At 41.4% G+C, this 21,719-nt stretch overlaps 1 protein-coding gene across 1 annotated transcript; it reads right to left on the bottom strand.

Moving 5' to 3' along the window:
* Positions 1-2,416: 2,416 nt before the first annotated feature.
* Positions 2,417-21,479, bottom strand: slc27a2 (solute carrier family 27 member 2). Its single transcript, XM_079809281.1, has 10 exons — positions 20,808-21,479; positions 10,011-10,220; positions 9,677-9,835; positions 9,473-9,597; positions 5,412-5,606; positions 5,252-5,342; positions 4,854-5,052; positions 4,668-4,765; positions 4,198-4,328; positions 2,417-4,086 (listed from the first exon to the last, which is right to left on the bottom strand). Exons 1-10 carry the CDS (start codon positions 21,280-21,282, stop codon positions 3,910-3,912), a joined length of 1,860 nt encoding a protein of 619 aa, XP_079665407.1. The 5' UTR covers positions 21,283-21,479; the 3' UTR covers positions 2,417-3,909.
* Positions 21,480-21,719: the final 240 nt, after the last annotated feature.

Here is a 21,719-nt window from a genome sequence, read left to right as displayed (position 1 = left end):
GTTACAGAAACATTTTTATTATTTACAATCTAGAAAAGTGCTGTTGAAATAATTTAACGGCGGTCCGCTTTGGTGGGCGGACCCTGGCTTTATTTGTGATACTGGATGCTGTATTGTGTGCCCTGAAATGTATTTTTCTACTAATAGACAGTTTATTAAGGCACATCAGTACGACTTTGTTTTGATATGACGACGCAGCTTCATCCCGGGTTTAGTTTCTTCTCTTTGTGTGGCGACATTCTTCTTTTTTTATTTTGTTATTTTCTCTCGTTTTCTTTGCAGCACATTTCTAAGTATACAAGTGTATTAATAAATAAATTCATTTTTAAAGTAAAACTTGTGACTGATGATGTTGCGTAATCTTGGCGGTTGTGAAATGTGAAAGATGTGAATGACCCCTGTGTTGGGTACAGAAGGAAACTGGTTCATTTGGGTTTGTGGTGTTTAGAAATGTTTATTTTTGAGCTCAGAGGTTGCTGGGAATGGAGGTCATGGTTTAGTGCACTTGCCCTTTCACCTACTTAAAACCGACACTGCAGCTGATTACAGGGGCAAACTCTTGACCGGCTGGCTTGAGACCACTGAGAAAACCTCTCTTAAAAGCCATTTGGTCAGCTCAATGAATCTAACCCGACTCTCAACTGCTGCTTTTCACATTGGACAGCAAGTGGAAACTCAGAACCACAGTTATTGTACTAAACTGAATAAAAATTTCATTAACTCTTTCCCCACCATTGACAGAATTTTCCAGTAGCCCCTCGCTGCAGAACACCAGATCCAGGGGGCGGAGACGGGTAGGTTTAGGGTCTGGGGGCGGAGACGAGTAGGTGTAGGGATATGTAAAGTGGGAAGAGTTTGCTCTAGATCCAGGGGGTTGAGATCGTTAGGTTTAGGATCCAGGGGGTGGAGACGAGTAGGTGTAGGGTCTGGGGGTGGAGATCCGTAGGTTTAGGATCCAGGGGGTGGAGACGAGTAGGTGTCGGGTCTGGGGGTGGAGACGAGTAGGTGTAGGGTCTGGGGGTGGAGACGAGTAGGTGTAGGGTCTGGGGGTGGAGACGAGTAGGTGTAGGGTCTGGGGGTGGAGATCCGTAGGTTTAGGATCCAGGGGGTGGAGACGAGTAGGTGTAGGGTCTGGGGGTGGAGACGAGTAGGTGTAGGGATGTGTAAAGTGGGAGGAGTTGGCTCCAGATCCAGGGGGTTGAGATGGGTAGGTTTAGGGATATGTAAAGTGGGATGAGTGGGCTCCAGATCCAGGGGGCGGAGACAAGTAGGTTTAGGGATATGTAAAGTGGGATGAGTGGGCCCCAGATCCAGGGGGCGGAGACAAGTAGGTTTAGGGATATGTAAAGTGGGATGAGTGGGCTCCAGATCCAGGGGGCGGAGACAAGTAGGTTTAGGGATATGTAAAGTGGGATGAGTGGGCTCCAGATCCAGGGGGCGGAGACAAGTAGGTTTAGGGATATGTAAAGTGGGATGAGTGGGCTCCAGATCCAGGGGGCGGAGACAAGTAGGTTTAGGGATATGTAAAGTGGGATGAGTGGGCTCCAGATCCAGGGGGCGGAGACAAGTAGGTTTAGGGATATGTAAAGTGGGATGAGTGGGCTCCAGATCCAGGGGGCGGAGACAAGTAGGTTTAGGGATATGTAAAGTGGGATGAGTGGGCTCCAGATCCAGGGGGCGGAGACAAGTAGGTTTAGGGATATGTAAAGTGGGATGAGTGGGCTCCAGATCCAGGGGGCGGAGACAAGTAGGTTTAGGGATATGTAAAGTGGGATGAGTGGGCTCCAGATCCAGGGGGCGGAGACAAGTAGGTTTAGGGATATGTAAAGTGGGATGAGTGGGCTCCAGATCCAGGGGGCGGAGACAAGTAGGTTTAGGGATATGTAAAGTGGGATGAGTGGGCTCCAGATCCAGGGGGCGGAGACAAGTAGGTTTAGGGATATGTAAAGTGGGATGAGTGGGCTCCAGATCCAGGGGGCGGAGACAAGTAGGTTTAGGGATATGTAAAGTGGGATGAGTGGGCTCCAGATCCAGGGGGCGGAGACAAGTAGGTTTAGGGATATGTAAAGTGGGATGAGTGGGCTCCAGATCCAGGGGGCGGAGACAAGTAGGTTTAGGGATATGTAAAGTGGGATGAGTTGGCTCCAGATCCAGGGGGTTGAGACAAGTAGGTTTAGGGATATGAAAAGTGGAAAGAGTTGGATCTGGATAAAACCTTGCCCCCTGGGTCTCGTGTTCTGCAGTGACGACCATCTTGAATTTTCCGGCAATTTGTGTTGTGATTTATACGGTAGGGGGGGCGCTAGTACACATCTTCTGAATGAGTAGAGTCTCCGGATCAAAACATGCGAAAATAAGCAGAAGCAAGCGATAGAAGCAATTGCTAACGCACATATAAGCTAACACAATCATCAACATTAAACGGCGTATAAATCAAAACTGCCTGATGTTACCGAATGAAATGTGACCCTGGACCACAAAACCAGTCATAAGTCACACGGGTATATTTGTGGCAATAGCCAACAATGCATTGTATGGGTCAAAATTCAAAAATCATTAGGATATGTTCCATGAAGATATTTTGTAAATTTCCTACCGTAAAAATATATATCAAAAATGTATTGGTAATAATAACTTTAATAGTAATAAACTTTTCATTTGGCCAACTTTAAAGGCGATTTTCTGAATATTTAGATTTTTTTGCACCCTCAGATTCCAGATATTCATATAGTTGTATCTCTGCCAAATATTCAATCCTAACAAACCATACACCAATGGAAAGCTTATTTATTCAGCTTTCAGATGATGTATACATCTTCAATTTTGTTTTCCTTACTGGTTTTGTGGTCCAGGGTCACAAATGTCGACCCAGGACGAGCTACATGCCTGTGAAGCTTTGGGGGTGTTGATGGACTCAATCTACTCCATCTGTGTTTTGATCATCAGATCCTGATGTCGTTATTGACAAAAACGTGATTTTCTCAGCTTTTTCGTTCAAAATGTTGCTTTAATTAAAGCTTATCCACATTCAAGTGTTGCTAAAAAAAGAATGCATGAAGCTAGAATAAAATGTTCATATTGCATATTCAGATATTCATTCAACGAAATATTCTGGGGCCATGAAAGTTTGGTGAAAATTATCAAAAAATGCTGGCAAGCTGATGGGGAAAGAGTTCAAATACTATGAATGGTGTTTAATTTGAGTCTAAATACCTTAGAGTTTGATTGGTCCCATTGTTTGATGTGAACAAAATACAATGGAAGCCTTTGGAGCAAAAAAGTATTTGAAAATTGGACAAAAACGCAACCGTGTCATTCGCAGTGCTTTGTGGGAGTGGGCGGAGCTAGTGAGATCCTTTGATGCATTTTTGCTTGTTTCGACTTTCTGGTTGGTGGCATTTTCTGTACAGCATCATGGGTTATGTATTCTATCACCACAAATAATGCTGTTATTTTAAAACTCAGTACGAAAAAAGGTTACAAGTTATCGTTAAAATCAACTTCCCAATGGAGAAAATGAATGAATTTCTACTGATATGAATTTTTTACTTCTGGAAACTGACTGTTGCACTCCATGCACAATTATAAAGTTGCATTTTTCTCAACCGATCATGACCCAAATCGCTGACTTGAGAGTTAAAGTTGTGCACATTTAGTGCGACACAATCGTATTAGATTCTAATTAACTTTTATTACAAGTTAGGAGACAGTTATAAATGTACATTATTAACAAGGTTAAGTGATAAGGCACATTGAAGCATTTTATAAAGTAAACTAATGTAAAACAGTTGACTGTGCTGGTCTGTAAAGGTTAAAATCATTCACCGTAATCACTTGTTTTCCCTGAGATTAGTGGGCAACTACTGGTTAGTAGATTTCAGAATGTACCGTTAGCTTATTTCATGGTTATTACAGTTTAATGTCCAGCGACATGATCGAGTTATGAATTTCCTGAGAGAGTGGAATGTATTTCTTTTGCGTCAGATCCAGGAAGTAGAGAGGATCTTGTATTAAGGTTGGGTCAAAGCCTTCCTCCACCAGCTTCACTTTTTTCATCTTGAACGTTCCTGTGACTTCCAAGGAATTCTGAAAGACAAATTTGCCTTTGCTGAGTATCACAGAGAGCGAAGCAGAGACTGGAGAGGACGGCGTCTACTAGCAAGATTCATGAGCATGGATATGGGTAAGATGTCGTACCTGAATTCGGATGAATCGAGGCCTGGCGTACACTGGAAGATAGTTCGCCAAAACACTGCAAGTGTTGATGCAGTCAAACTCTTTACCCTCTTTCAGTTTCACAGCTGCCATTCCAATCCTTCCTTCATGGCCTGGAGATACAATAGGTTTTCATATCAAAATATAAGCATGCTGTTTGCCCTCAACCGCTCAATTCCCCAAACAATAGGTGTGTGTTCCAACTATAAACTATTGCTCCCGGCCAACTGTCCTAGGCAGGGATGACATGAGGGTGAGTAAATAATGAGAGGATTTTCATTTTTGGAAGAACTATCGCTAATCAAATTTGGTTCATTTTGGTTCAAGTAATGACATGCGGCTCAATAAATCGAGCAACAGCTCTACTTGACAATATGCAGCATCATGAAATCCATTCGATTCCCAACTCTTGTTCTTTCAAATCATGGTTCTATGCAAATGATAACATCTACCTTCAACTTTGACTCCATACACATTGGCCTCCTCAACGCAGTCCACCATCATGAGGATATCTGCCACCTCGGTTGTAGCCACATTCTCGCCTTTCCACCTGCAATAACGAATGACAACGCAATGCTTGAAACTCCAAGAAGTGTGCAAATGTGCTTGACGGACGCTTCAAGCTGAAGCTTCGCTACCTGAACGTGTCTCCAACTCGATCCTGAAAGTACAGGAAGTTGTCGTGGTCGATCCTCAGCAGATCTCCGCTGTTGAAGTACAGATCTCCTTTCTCAAACACATTACTAAGTCTCTTCTTCTCGGTCTGCTGCTTGTTCCCAGCGTAGCCGATAAAAGGGGTGTGTTTCGTGATTTTCCCGACCAGAAGGCCCACCTCATCTATGAAACATTGTATCAACAACCGTAGAGTTAAAGAAGCACATGTAACATGTTAAACATTAACTTTTTAGGACAATGTTCCTAACAAAAGGCCAATGGGTCAAATACTAGACTAAACAAACACGTTGCACTATCTTTACTGACGCCACACGGCAATAAAATGTGGCGATTTATACCGCAAAACTAGCAGCTGACCTACCTTTTCCGACTGGGATACACAGACCCTCGGCGTTCCTCACGGGTTCTTCTTTCTCAATGTCAAACTTGATGAGGGCAAAGGGGAAAAACACCTGTGGAACACAATGGCAGTCAGGCATCAGCTTTTCTCAATGCTGAGAAATACGTGTCGCCACTCTTACCTTGCTGAGAATATTGATACGACCGACCACTCCGACTTTATCGGTGTAATTGATGAAGCCGACATTTCCCTCCGTGGCAGCATAGAGCTCCCCGACATGAATGCGTCCGAAGCGGTTCAGGAACTCTCTCCAGACGTCTGCTCGTACACCATTACCAATGGCGATCTTCACCTTGTGGTCTAGGTCATTGTCTTTCTGCAAAGCGGAAACAGAACAACCTAGTTTGTGGTTTTATCTTTGCACTGCATCAAAGCTTACCAGCACAATAGCTCTGTCCAAACCCAAGTGAGTTACCTTCTAAGAAAACATGCTAATGGTCATAAAACTTCTTAAGTGACTGAACTGGAGGACTTTACATTGGCAGGAAACACAAAGAGTGCTCCAATACACTAGAAGTTCCTTCCTGTAGCTCAAACAGTAGAACCTGTTGCTAACAACACAGAGGTCATGAGTTCCATTCCCAGGGAATGCTGAACTGATAAAATGCACTATATACCTTCAATGCAGTGAAGACACTTTGGATAAAAGCTTCCGCTTCCTAAATTCATGAGTGCAAAATTATTTAAGAAACTTCCTAAAGTGTTTCATGTTAGCTTGATGCCAAGCTAACACCTCAATACTCTAAAGGTGTGGTCACAGTTAGCATTTCCGCGGGTGTAATCTAGTCATTTTAATAGGAATCCATGCGGTTGGGAATTTTGCGTGTTGTTCACTGTAATTCACTGCGTTGACTAGGGTTGGTTTTTTTCGATACCGGTGCCTAAACAGTGTCTGAACCGATACTTAATTTTTTTTTTTTTTAAAGCCACAAAACGAGGTGGATGAGATTAAAGAATGGCTTTTTATAGATTGTTTTATTATTATTTAAATTGAACAATTTATTACAAGTTTAAAGTATACTTAAATATATAAATAAATACAAAACACAATTTAACAAATTCACAGAAAAACTAAAACCACCTAACCCAACTACAACAGGCCTAATTTAACTCTAAATAACAATTACAGTAATAACAGCAGTAGTCTGTATTCTTGGTATGCTACAAACCAGTTTCAAGAAATATGACCATAATCTCTGGCTAAATATTTTAGAACGCATCGTCTTATTGTTTCCATGGCGACGCGTCGTGCTTCTCAGATGACACACAGAGCCACAATAGCGCTGTATGACAGCTCAGCTGTATCGGGTTTATTTCGTTTTTTTATTCAAAATATTCACATACTTGCTAACTATGTCATGAACTATCTGATATTCTGATTTTCAAATATGTGTGAGTGAACTTGTGTTAGTTGATCTATACTGCGCGACGGGCGGCGCCATGTTAGTTTGCGCCTGAGAGAATCGGATCTGTCGGATTTAACGTACATCACGTAAATTCATTCACGTCTCACGAAATACATGAAAGTGACCACTGAACTGGGAGAAGAATAGAGTTAACTATATAGTTACTAATGTGTATCTGATATGAATAAAACACGTAGTCAAGTTATAACTGTCTGAAAGGGTTGTTTTTGCCGCTTCCATAGACATAAGTGTGTGTTTTTTTGCTAGTACTTTTTACTGCATTTACATGTCTGAAACCTAAAATAAACATGATGTGGTTGAAAACACTGAATTGTTGTGATATGTGAGGAGCGCTGAGCGTGTCTGTCTCTGGCTCGCGCCAGCCAAAGCGCGAAAGCACGTTTGAATTTAAGTGGCACTGAAATCTGCGTTCAGATTCGGGCCGGAACATACCGGTTATATAGGTACCGCCGCCGGTGCCATATTGGCACTGGGTTTCGGTACCCAACCCTAGCGTTGACCAACAGAAAGCTGTTTGGTTTGAAAGTGACTTCTGCGTGAACTGTGACTATTGGCAATGGACTTTTTTTGTAATTTTTCATTAAATTTCGCTAATGTGAGCTCACCTTAAAGGGTTAGTTCACCCCCCTTCAAAATCTTTTTTTTTGAGAGGGGTACACACCCTCAAGCCATCCTGGGTGTATATGGCATTCTTCTTTCAGCCCAAAAAAAGTCCATCCATCCATCCATCCGTCCATCATAAAAGTAAGTAATCCACACGGCTCCAGGGGGTTAACAAAGGCCTTTTCAAGCATAATAATGCTTTTTTTTAAAGAAAAATATCCATATTTAAATCACTTGCTTTTGGTAACAGCCGTACGTGAGTCTAGACAAGACTAGTGTACGTCCGTTACCGGAAGCCAGTGATTATAGTTTATAAAGTCATAAATATGGATATTTTTCTTACAATAACGCATTGCTTTGCTTCAGAAGGCCTTTATTAACCCCTTGGAGTTGTATGGAGTACTTTTATGATGGACGGATGCACTTTTTTGGGGCTTCAAAATGCAAGTTACCATTCACTCCCATTATAAAGCTTGGAAGAGCCAGCCTATTTTTTAATATAATGCTGATTGTGTTTGGCTGAAAGAAGAAAAGTAGAAAGTCATATACACTTGAGGGCGAGTAAATTATGGGATAATTTTCATTTTTGGGGGGCAAATAAATAAAAAAAAAGACAAATAAATGAAATTTATCATCATTTCCCTCATCTCTGTCCACCATCTTGAATGACCGGAGATTGATTATTGGTAGTTGTTAGCATGTTGCTAAGATAACAGCTTGATACTCTAAAAAGCATAAAATACAAGGTTTACACAAATACTGAATAAATGATCAACTTTAAATATGTTTTCTTTAACCACCATTTTTGAACCATGGATTTTTGGTGGCAATGCATTCTCTGGTGCGGTCACATTTCAAAATGTTCAACAGGTTCCAGCTGGCCGTGCATTTGAAGGCTTGGTTTGATACATATCTGATATCTCGACATCCAACTTACTTCTAAACACGAATATCTGATTCCCCTTTGAATTCCAAGCCATCACAAGGCGAGGGCAACATTGTTTGCCCACAAATATTGCCTTCAATGTTGTATTATGCAGCAGATGTGCTTGTATAAAGCAAAGAAACTGTTGCTTCGGAGATGCGCAATGGCTCTTCTGTTTGGAACTATTTTAGTTGGCAAAATAGAGACTACATTGACAATATTGTGTCTAAAATGTAAGTCACATAATAGTCATAAATAATTGTTGTATAAAATCAATATCACATTGGCAAACATGCTGCTGATAATCGGAAAAACAGCGCTTGTGTGATATTGCTTATAAATGTTTTAAAAAAGAACTTATGTAGAGTTTTTTTTGCACAATATCTTGGTTTTTGGAAGCATTTTTATTCATTTTGGTGGCATTTTTGCCCCAAGCACCCGTTAATTTCCGACTCGTGTGTGTGCACAGTGTGATGGCGGGGGGGCTCTTTTTCAAGTGCAAGCAGAGGCCCCATCTATCGCAAGGCCCATTTCTAGTGAAATGGGTGAAACATAGAAAAGGCCACAACTGTAGACAATAGAACTTTTTTTATTACCGAAATTTCGGTAAGGTGACCGCACCTTCATAAGGCAGCGCTTTTTTGAAAAGCCTTCATAACAAAGTCTAAGTAGGAAGTCTAGGAACAGAGCTAATGACAGTTTAAAACAAATTTTAAAGAGAAATATCTTCATACTTATAAAACATGATGCATGTTTTTACCAAGGGGCAACCTTCCGCGGCCTCTCTCTTGAAGCCAATACGGAAGTGACTTAAACTACAATTCATCGACTGGCCACTAGGGACAGGCTCCAAAAGGGAGTCAAATCTGTATCTCCCCCATGTTAAAATGCCTTTACAGCAGAATAAAATATGTTTACAGCCTGGTACAAAAAGTGGTTTTGGTCTATACGGCTAATTTCGCCCTTCATGACAACTGTGAGGGGGTGAATTTTTTTGTAACTCATCCATTTAAATAATATTAAGCCTTAAATTTCTGCATAATTAAGGGCGTGACCACTTGAGTGACAGGTGGATTGCCACTATGGTCGAGCTAGGTGGGCGTGGTTTCAGCAAACAGGCACCTCAGCTCCACCCACGTCCCGCCTCTTTGTCCATTTTCAGTTATCTGAGAGTGACTTTTAGGCTTCAAAGATGCTCTTCGGGACACTACGTTCACATTTTTTTACCTTTGGTGCATTGCAGAGGTAGCGCAGCGTTTCACCGATGTACTGCATCACAGTTATGTTGTACTTCCTGCAGTCGTCCCAGAACTGAGAGGCGGAAAACTTTCTCCGCAAAACAACAGTGTTACCTTGAAAAAAAAACATTATTTGTAAGAACTGTATAAAACCAGACGAGCATTTCTAAATATATAATGTAGCATATCATACCTCTTTCAATAGATCCAACGAGTCCGATGAGGAATCCAGCGCTGTGATACAGAGGCAGATTGATGTAGAATACGTCTTCAGATGTCACTCCACAAACACCCTGGATGAACGACGAAGCCCAGACCCTCTCATGGGTCACATACGCTGCCTTAGGAAGACCTCCATGGACCAGAATATCAGGGTTATTTAGGGAAACATATTATTTTCACAGCATATACAGAGTCATATATCCGTGGCTATATAGTTATCACCTAATTTTAGCCTTTGGTATGCTATTGAGTGGAATATAACAATAAATATTACATAACTCACTACATGTGGCCTTGACAGATACCTGTAGTGCCAGAAGTGTAGATATACAGTGCTGTACTCCTGATATGGATATTGGACCTAAGAGACGGGGACAGCGGCTTATCTGAAGCCTTAGCGATCACCTGACCAATACACTGAATGCCGTCTGTAGTCAACTCATCTGACAGGAGGTATACGGTTATCCCCTTCTCTTTCAGTGCCGGCAAGATCTCCTCAACAGCATCACGCAGCTCTGCAAGAGAAACAAACACTTCACTGCAACTCGCACATCTCAGAGGCTTGAAATAAAGAAACAACATTAAAAAAAACACCTATTTTATCATTAAAAATCCAAAGTCTTCCAAATATCTGTTCCCAAAGAAGTTGGCCTGTTTTCACATGCACAGCGTGTGCTTGAGTCCTCTGTCTAGGCCAGTGCTTCTCAAACTTTTGTCTTATGTACCCCTTAACCACACAAGTAGGGCTCAAGTACCACATTGGTGTGCTCATTTTAACTCATATTATCCTCCTTATTTTTCAATGTGGAAGTACTGTGAACGTTCGGTGTGTTCACACTTTTAGAAAACATTAGTCCTGCTCCGCTTCGCGTTCACATTTTAACACAGAATCTAAAAATACTGAACCTAACGGCATAGTGTTCTTGTTGTATGTGCGTAGTCTACATATGATGGTATTTTGACCAGCTCAGAACTCATGTAGAGCTTATAAAGTGTGTAAAGGAGTCAAAACAGCGGCAGGAATCCCTCCATCACACACACAAACCAAGATCTGCTGCGAGGAGACGCGGTTCTGATCCTGTACCGAACTGTGATGAGCAACATCACGGCTATGATGAGAAAAAACAGGTATGCTTGAGCATTTGGCCCTTTTTAGGGTTGCATCTTATGACATCATGTCCTGACTTTGGTTTGTTTACATGTCTTTGGTCTGTGTTGCGTTCATATTTCATTCAAACTACACCAGAATTAGTTTGGAATTGGAGCGAGACCCATATTTTCAGCGATCTCGGTCCGCTTGTTTGGTGCGCTCTAGGGTTCAGATGGCAGTCACACTTATTCAAATGAACCGCACTAACTGAGCAATCGCACCAGGGTTCATTTTAATCTAATCAAACATGCCAAGTGTGAACACACCCTCATAGGTAAATAACTAAATGGTAAAACTATTTGCGGCTACAAACCAGTGTTTTTAGATTACAATACTGTATTACAAGACTTTGGAATTCCTTGCCTGCTCGGATTAGGCAAGCAGAATCCCTTAGTGTTTTTAAATCCTCTCTTAAAGCTTATTTCTTTAGGGTAGCTTTTACTTGATAATATTGAAATTTAATTTATTTTTATTTTATTGTATTGTTTTAAAGTATTGTATGGTTTGTATAATTGTATGCTTTTTTCCATTCTGTGAAGCGCTTTGAGATGCTACTTTTAAAGGCGCTATAGAAAATAAAGTTTATTATTATTACTAAAATATTATTAAATATTGTTCAATTAAAATGACTACAGATACCAGTTTGCAGCATAAAAGACTGTTAAACATAACTGGAAGCGGTTGACATCGAAAGCCTTGGACATTCAAGTTTATAAAAAGGCATTCATGTTTTAAAATAAGGTGGATAATGGATATCAGTTATCATTATAGCAAATTTTTGTTTGTTTTGTACTCCATTAAATCCAATTAGTAGTAGGCGCGTGCTTTCTATTGCCCAAACCTGGGGCACGTTCAAGTTCAAACTGCTACGCAACGTTTTGCTACGGTTTCTGGGGTGAACCATAGATATACAAAATAAAGGCTAGATGTCTTACGGCGGAGTCTCTAACGTCATCACCGGCGGCCATCTTGTCACAGGCAGGGCTCTGTGGTACCTGATATAAGGCGAGTGATCTGCATGAACACAGATACTCTTATCTCACTGAAATCTTGACGGATTTACAAATGGTTTGGTTTCTTACAAATGTTTTTAACATGGCTATAATTATGAATGCTTGAACAAATTATGAATAATTTTTCATAAGTATGCAGTGTCATAACTACATCTCTGACGTTTATAACAAACCAAACAGTTTGAAAATCTGTAGAAAATTGAGCAAGTTATGGTTATTTAAAAAGTGCAAGCACCATGAAAACAATGTTACGAGTGAGCGAGCTGACTGTGACAAGATGGCCGCCAGGTGCGGACGTCGACCTCCATTGGCCAGCAGCGCGGACGAGACATCTAGCCTTTATTATGTATATCTATGGGTTGAACGACATGTTTCCTGGAAACAGTGTGCAACGGGTTTGAGATGCGTTTTCTCTTGTTTTTGTGGGCGTGTCAAAAATGTCAGCCCAATCAGCAGCAACATGTATATAAACCACGAGGTGTTAAAGAGACAGCTCGCACAAATGTGTCCGCTGCAGCTCAGTATACGCAACAATTGAAGATATTAGAAGACGTGATTGTAGTAAGCGTTTTATATGATGATGTACAACCCCAAATCAGAAAAAGTTGGGACAGTATGGAAAACGCAAATAAATAAAAAAACAGAAGTGATTTCTAAATTTACTTTGACTTGTATTTCATTGCAGACAATATGAACACAAATTATTTCATGTTTTGTCTGGTCAACTTTATGTCATTTGTAAATATGCATCCTTTCCTGTCATTCAGACCTGCAACACATTTCAAAAAAAGTTGGGACAGGAGCAATTTAGGGCTAGTAATGAGGTAAAATGGTTAAATAATGATGTGATTTGAAACAGGTGATGTCAACAGGTGATTGTAATTATGATTAGGTACAAAAGCAGCATCCAAGAAAGGTCTAATCCTTTAGGAGCAAAGATGGGCCGAGGATCGCCAGTTTGCCAACAAATACGGGAGAAAATTATTGAAATGTTTAAAAACAATGATCCTCAAAGAAAGATAGGAAGAGATTTGGATATTTCACATTCAACAGTACATAACATAATTAAAAGATTCAAGGAATCTGGAGGAATTTCAGTGCGTAAAGGACAAGGGCGCAAGCTAAAGCTGAACAACCGTGATCTCCGATCCCTCAGGCGGCACTGCATCAAGAATCGTCATTCATCTATAAGCGATATCACCACATGGGCTCAGGACTACTTTGGAAAACCTTTGTCAAGTACCACAATACGTAGTTACATCCACAAATGCCAGTTAAAACTGTACTGTGCCAAAAGGAAGCCCTATGTTAACAGTGTCCAGAAGCGCCGTCGACTTCTCTGGGCTTGGAGGCATCTGGGATGGACAATCACACAGTGGAAACGTGTACTGTGGTCAGATGAATCAGTATTTGAGGTATTTTTTGGGAGGAATGGACGCCGTGTGCTCCGGACCAAAGAAGAAAAGGATCATCCAGACTGTTACCAGCAACAAGTCCAAAAGCCAGGGTCTGTCATGGTATGGGGTTGGGTCAGTGCCCTTGGCAAAGGTAACTTGCACTTCTGTGAAGGCACCATTAATGATGAAAAGTACATAGAGATTTTGGAGCATAATATGCTGCCTTCAAGAAGACATCTTTTCCAGGGACGTCCATGCATATTTCAACAAGACAATGCAAAACCACATTATGCACACATTACAAAGTCCTGGCTGCGGAGGAAGAGGGTACGGGTACTTGACTGGCCTGCCTGCAGTCCCGACCTGTCTCCAATAGAGAATGTGTGGTGCATTATGAAGCGCAAAATGCGACAACGAAGACCCCGTACTGTTGCCCACCTTAAGACTTGTTTGCAGGAAGAATGGGACAAAATTACAACTGAAACACTTCATCACTTGGTGTCTTCAGTTCCTAAACGTCTTTTAAGTGTTGTGAAAAGGAATGGCAACATTACAAAGTGGTAAATGCTTTACTGTCCCAACTTTTTTTGAAATGTGTTGCAGGTCTGAATGACAGGAAATGATGCATATTTACAAATGACATGAAGTTGACCAGACAAAACATGAAATATTTTGTGTTCATATTGTCTGCAATGAAACACAAGTCAAAGTAAATTTAGAAATCTTTTTTTTTTTTTTTTGCGTTTTCCATACTGTCCCAACTTTTTCTGATTTGGGGTTGTAGTTGTTTATATTTTTAGCTTCATTGCAAGGCAAGTTTATTTATAAACCAAATTTCATACACAATGGTAATTAAGTGCTTTACATAACAATGAGAAAGACAATACAAGGTATTAAAAAAGTAAGAACTACAAATAAAATGATTTTAATCAGAATTGATTACCAGGAGATAAAAAAAGTTAATTAAATGGGATGGGGATGGTCTCTTTTATTCTGGACGGCAAGGGCAGTGACTAACATTGAGCGTATTTTGGCGTATTAAACACGTATTTATGTAGATTTCATCAGGCTCCGAAAATTCTTCAAAAAGAACACAAAGAATGGCCTTCTCAGCTGCCATAGCTGCAACTCAAGTCATCAGAACAGGCCAACAGGGTGTTCAACGCACCACTGTTTCCGTTTAAAAAACTTTTTGCAACGTTTTGTCGGGGCTGAACGCAAGCTCCGCCCCGCAGTAGATTCTAAAGATTTCCTTACTCATGTCAATGCTAATCGACATGAGTCGATCGCATACATAATACTACAATAATGACCCCTAAACCTACACACTAACATTAAAGGCCCACTGAAGTGCCTTGAAACCCTCAGCATTATTCAATGTGTTGACGTGATTTCCACTAAAACAGGAAGACGGGGCGGGACATAACGAGCACCCTTTTTTAAAATAGCCAATTGCGTTTCATTCAGGCCAGAGCCGTTGAGCTCAGTAAAGCTGCATTTGACAGTCACAGATTCCCCTTTTAGATTTAATATGAAACTGTTACTAAAGCAAAACAGTGGAACATAATCTGAGGATGTGTAGTTTTAAAATTGCAATTTCGCAAAAAATCCCATAAATCGCAAAAAAGTTTGAGGTGGTTTTTCAGGCAATTCGAAAAAGGAATATCTTGCAAAACTGCAATGGAAACAGTTTTTTCCGTATTAACAGGTCACCTGCCGTAGTCTACATGAAAGTCACTTGATAATTTGTTAAAGATGGCGCGATATGTTCGGACAGAAGACGAGACAAAGTTCTTTATTCTTTTACCCTATTGCATTGCACAACTCAAAAACGGTTGATCTGTTCATCCGGGAATTCTGAATCCACAGTTCCTCTGTGAAATCACGTACTATTACCTCCCAGAAACACCTCATACATGCGGCCGCTTCCAAGTATAAGGGGCTTTCCTTGCCATTAATGCTTGGATACCACGCCTATGTCTCCTTCGATTAAAAATAATGGCTATTGAGGTGACTGCGATTTACTTAAACCTACTAACATGTGTCACCATGATTTTTGGAATGACATATCGGGAAAGGAAAAACTATGCTTTTGACACATAACATCGGCTAAGGGAAACGGCGTAATTTCACAAAATTTCTATCGACAATTAGAAAATATTGCAAAAGTTTTGCACAAATATGTAATGGAAACCTGCCTATTAACGCAAAACCAGACTTCATTTACCCAAATGGAAAGCAAATTTAAACTGTTCCCTATCCCCTATATAGTGCACTATGTGCCATTCACCATGTAAAAAATAGTAAATGTGTGAACAAGTGATAGATTTTAGCCGCAGCTTCGGCGCTAATTTATAATGTAGGGGGCGTGATGCTTCAGATTCTAGAGAGCATTTGATTGGACAGAAAATCTGATGAGAAGCTGAAGTGCAGAGTGATGTCATGAAAAGCATTGATTCATATTGGCGGAAGTGAGAGACTGTACATTTTGAATGCTTATATCTTCTAAATGCAAATTTTGTCATTGTTTTGGAGCGATAACAGTAAGACGAACATATTCATGCTGTAAGCCTTGTAAAAACTTACATTTTGATTTCATGGGGACTTTAAGCTGTTTTGGGGTAAAACCATTGACAATAAAATAAATGGACACAGCGACCCCATAGACTTCAACGCAGAAAAGTGAAGTCAATTTGAAGCACTCACTTCCAGATGGCTGATCGTACTGCGCAGCCTCAGACTGAGCTTGACCACGTAGATGTGATGTGAGCAGCCTGTCTGACAGTTGTAAGTCTTCTAGTAGTTGTGCAAAGTGAAATCTGAATCACCGAATCTTGCAGAGACGGAGAGCGTGAGCAGGGGCAACTTTTGGTAATTATTCTGATTCATTATTTTGTCATCAAAATTAAATGCCAGTACGCCATTTTAAGTTAATGCATCCTGTCTATACGGTAATTTATCTACTGCGCGACAGAGAGTCTTGTGGTTATGATAGAGCCCTGCATTTCTGCCTGAGCGCGACGGGCCTCGACTTTTTTTATGCCCCTAGGGCCGGGCTTCGGGCCTTTTTCGGCTTCTCCTTCATTTTATATTTTATACCGACGCGTAAAACGGCAGGCGTAAAAGCGTCAAAATAAAAAAAACGCCTCGGGTTCATTTTTTTTTTTTTGACGCGGCGCGTTAAAAACTGGCCGACCAATGAGATCAGCGCTTTTGTTCACGTGCCTGGAGCTGCTGAAGTGACAGTAAAACACGACTTGGTGGCGCTCAAGCACAAAACGGTCTTGCCGAGCACACATTGATACGAAGAAGAAGTAGTAAGTAGACAAAGAAGAAGATGGGCTGCTAATGCTGCTTGCCAGTTAGCAAAAAGTGTGTGAATGGTTTTGCCATAGACATAATATATCTGTGGTTTTGGCAAGCACATAAATACTGTCTCTCCTTTTCTTCTGTGTGACAAGCGAGTGTCAGAAGCGTAAGTGCCGCAGCACCACCTTGTGTACCGGGAGCGCATCGACTGAATGTGCACGTTCACTTGCCGCATCGCCAGTGGAAATCGCTTGGGTGTGAACACTCAAGATGCGCCGAAAAACGTCACGAAAAACGCTGGCGATAAGCGCATGCGATATTCGTCCCGGTGTGTACAGGCCTTTAGATGATCAAAAACACAACCATCTTCATTAAAACTAATGAGACTAAAGGCTCTTACCAGTGTTTAGGTCGCTCGTTCTCATAATGCGGTCTCTGATGTTGAAATGAGCTGATGAATAAAATGCTCATATCGGTTGCTTTCGTTGACATGAACTCCGTTAAATGTGCATATAGCGCAGGAATTGAAGATCGGATTTATATTCATTTTGCGGAAGGGTGTAAGGTAAGACAACCTGCATGTGTTTTTTATTTTTATTTGTTTAGATTAGCCCGTTTCGTTTTCGCGCGTCATTGCGATCTGCCTGCCTCATCTTGTCAAAAATGCCTTTTTACTGTGATGGTGGTGATAGTAGGCTAAACGTTTAAACGATGCTTTAAGTGTTGTATATGGATTTTATAAGCAAGACAAGTTAATTGTTGATTTGAGAGGCTAAAGCGTTGGGTTAACTCACTGTCGGCCGCTGGCCGCTTGGTCGTCACTTTAAAAAGCAAAAACTTTAATTTAACAAACAAAAAAATGCTTCAAACATTTTTCTAAATTAACTTAATAAAGAAACGAAACGAAATATAGCCTAACTACTTTGACAAGTGTTGATTTGAGAGGCTAAAGCGTTGGGTTAACTCACTGTCGGCCGCTGGCCGCTTGCTCGTCACTTTAAAGAACAAAAAAAAATGCTTCAAACATTTTTCTAAATTAACTTAATAAAGAAACAAAACAAAATATAACTACTTTGACATTAAAAACAAAACTTAACTATTTTAATGGCTGCAACTAATGTGTAATAGGGAGGATAAAAAAAAAAACACGGGCTCCTGTCGGACTCGGGCTGATAATTTTGATGAGCTGTCGGACACGGCCGGGCTAGGGCCTCAGCATCGCGGGCCAGGGCCGGGCTAGGGCCTAGTTTTGAGGCCTGTGCAGGGCTCTAGGTTATGACGCAATCGTTAGCCTATTTTTACAAAAATGGCTTCTACAGGGCGATAGTGTAAGATACAAGGTTATGGAGCCTTTTACACATTGTCATGTTTCTTTAGAAATAAACAATGGACAAATTGGGTCTTTAAACGCCTTGATTTAAAGTAATTCGCTGTCAAAGTGACACCACAATGAATGGGAGTCAATGGAATGCTAACAGCAGGTGATGGCTTGGTTAGCAATGGCTGCCCCTATGGAAGGTACGCTTTCCGGGTGTAGGATTACCCCCTTGGGAAAAACGCGTCCACTACTTAAAGGGTTAGTTCACCCAAAAATGAAAATTCTGTCAGTAATAACTCACCCTCATGTTGTTCAATTTGAGCCTCTGACGAGAGTTCGCGGGAGTGCCACAACGCATGCGCGAGAACTGAGATTAACCCTACTCCGAAAGAGTGAGCAGCCAGTCAAGTAGTAGTAGAAGAAGAACGCCGTAATCTCAGTTCTCGCGCATGCGTCGTGGCACTCCCGCGAACTCTCGTCAGAGGCTCAAATTGTACAATAATAGTGTGAAAAAGTCGTTATTTTTGTTGTTTTTCCGCTCAAAAAGTATTTTCGTCGCATGATAGACTTAATACAGAGCCACTGTAATCATTTGGACTCCTTAAATGACGTTTTTACTTACTATTCTGGGCCATCAAGTTTCAGTCCCTCTGAAAGCCTATGGAGGAGTGAGACAGCTCTCAGATTTCATCAAAAATATACTAAATTATGTTCCGAGGATGAACGAAGGTCCTGGTTGGAACAACATGAGGGTGAGTAATTACTGACAGAATTTTCATTTTTGGGTGAACTAACCCTTTAAAGGGGTGGTAAACCACGATTTCACTATTCTAACTTTAGCTAGCGTGTAATGTTGCTGCTTGAGCATAAACAACATCTGCAAAGTTACAACGTTCAAAGTTTAAAGCAAAGGGAGATATTTGCTTTTAAAGAAATCAGTTTCTAAGAACTACAGCAAACGGCCGCTAGGCGACTACAGACATTCCTCCAGGGTTGGTGACATCAACAGGCTCAATATTTACATAAACCCCTCCTCCGAGAATATTAAATAAGGGGGGGTGAGGCCATTTTGTATCGCGGCGCTGTTGTGGTATAGTTAGGCTGGAGTGTTGTTGCCGCGATGCCAAGGAAACGCTATTATTTTCATCCGGATTGCAGGTCTGGGGTACTTGCTCTGTTCAGCCTTCCTTGGGACGGGGGTGCGTTGCAGAGTGTTTAACATACAGCATGTTATATGCACGTGTGTTTGAGTCAGCGGGGAATCAGGCGCGCGCAGGGCTCCCTGCAGCACATCTCACGGAGGAAAACATCCACCGTCTTCGCGATTTCAATGCCGGATTTGCACAACGTCAGCTGCGTGAAAAAACACTGCCAGTGCGTGGATGCACGACGCGCGCGCTGCACATTTCACGGAGGACAACTTCCACAAACTTCGCGAGTTCAATACAGGATATGCACAACGGCTTGTCCTGAAAGCTGGATTTACAAACAGAAGCTGTTTACGGGCCACAACCTGTAAGTCTGATTTATTTTTCATCGATGTGTTTTCCTGTAATAGGTTGTACGTTGTAGCAAGGAAGTAAACAGATGACAACGCTGTTCTGCAAACCAGTCTGTTAAATGCTCATTCATACTTAACGTTATCCGACGAACACCTAACGTTACAAACACTAACGTTAAAATCTCAACAGCGAACCTGGCATTAGTGTAAATGATTCTTTGATTAGAGCTTTTATGTATTGTTTATCTACAGGCATGCTAAACATGGTTCTGTGTGTGATTTGGCTAACTTACTAGTAAAGCCAGTGCTTAGTGTTCGTTTGGGGTTAGTTCTTGCGATAGATATTTGGCTATAATCGTTCTAAAATACAAAAGTAACAGTGCCATTCAGTAGCGATTATAGATCCGCAGTCTTTACTATTGAGGACTGAACAGGTTCTGCTCGATCATCTTCACTCAAATGTTCTGGGTCTGATTCGGGCTCATATGGTTTTATTGACGCCGTTGTTTCTAATACTGACCAAAGCACAGCCTCCGGTAAAGGTAAGGGGCGTGACGTTTCCGACAAACGTGCACTAGGCGGTTAGCGAATCACAACACACTGGGCCAGCTAACCAATCAGAGCCCATCGCGTATTTTTGAGGGACTGGCTTCATACAACCCGGAAAACATCAGACCGTTTTACAAGGATCGGGACAGAGCAGTGTAGAATAAAGGTCAAATATATTAAAAATAAGGCAATTTTTTTTTAAACGAAGCATGAACACATGTTACAGTGCACCCCACAAACACAGTCAAGCCTTCAAAAGAATGTGTTTTACCACCCCTTTAAAGAAGTACATGCTGCAGGGAGGACATCTTGTATTGGGGAAAGTTCCCGTTCTTTCTTCTGATTGGTCAATACAGCGGTCCATTCGCGCGAAAAATCAGCAATGACGCGAAACACCTGGTCACCGTATCCCTGCGCACGTGCGCAGTTTTGTTGCATACCAACGCACTGTTGTGTCAGGAAGAATGCCAGTAAATTAGATAAAATACTCTATAATAAAAAAAACATCCTTGATATTTGTAGTTGTATAAAATAAAAAAATATCAATATAAAATTGAAACCCTGCTGCACGAATAGCTATTCTGCGCCCTTTAGTTTTGATTATATTCACAATATACCTTATTGCAAAAGTCAGAATATTTTTTTACAGCCTAAACTCGTCATTTTCTTTTTATATATGTAATAAAGCAAATTACTTAAAAGTATGAGAATATGGTTGGGAATCAGCGCTAGCTGCCAACGCCTCGCAGCATGACATTCCACTGCTATAGTAGCCATCTATATGCATATACACTATACTATACTACACATCCATTTATAGGCACACTAATGACAAGCGCATCTACTGTATACATCTCATTCTCACCAGCAGCTGCTATGAGCACGTTCGCGCCGCAGCAGGAGAAGCAGTGAAGGAGTGATTTGGATCTGATATTGAAGTTAAGGAGTGCAGCGGGACAGCCCAGCTTGGCCAGGCCGAGCCAGGTCCACACGAAGCGGGGCTCGTTCCCCAGGAAAAGCGCGACCGTGTCCCCTTCTTTGAGCGCAGCTACCGTGCGCAGCGCATCCGCGACTTTGTTACTCTCCTTATCCACCTCCTCATAGGAGTACGTCTTCCCCTCGAAATGAATAAACGTTTTCCGCGGGTGCTTCCTCACTGCTTCCAAAAAACAGTCCACAATACTATAGAACGGAGTTTTCCTTTTGTACACATTTAGTCGTATCCCAAAGCCAAGCGCTCTGTAAATATACACGCAGTCCTGGAAAAAATATGGGAAGAAAGTTTTCAGCAGCGCGGGGAGAAGAGCCAAGCCCGCGAGGAGAGTCATCCACATATACATGTTCACTAGAGTTTGGACAACACTAGGGTCTCGAGATTAACTATATGCCATAGCCTGACACTACTTCCACAGTCTTAAAATTCATGGGCCACATTCTCTAAATGCAAGTTCAGCCCTTTTGGGGCTCCAGAGAGAGATTATATTATTCTGATCCACCCCCGACTCGAGAGCCTCGCCGGGTTGCCAGATCCATCATCAACTCGGCGCGGTTGTTTACGCCGTTTTAATAAAACAGATTAGTTCTGTCAATACATTAAACATCGCGTACAAGCCTTTTTGCAGTTAATTTGTTAACAAAAAAAAATGTAAACAGGCTTTTTTTTCTTAATGCCACACGCTTTCCTGGTGCAAATTGTGTGCATTCATGGTCATTTGCACCAAGTTGCAAATTGCTTTTGCCAGAATCTACTCAAAAATAAATAAATAAATAATTTCCC

Source organism: Gobio gobio (genome assembly GCF_949357685.1).
Source record: "Gobio gobio genome assembly, chromosome: 25".
NCBI lineage: Eukaryota > Metazoa > Chordata > Actinopteri > Cypriniformes > Gobionidae > Gobio > Gobio gobio.
This window is presented reverse-complemented; position numbering and strand designations above follow the sequence as displayed.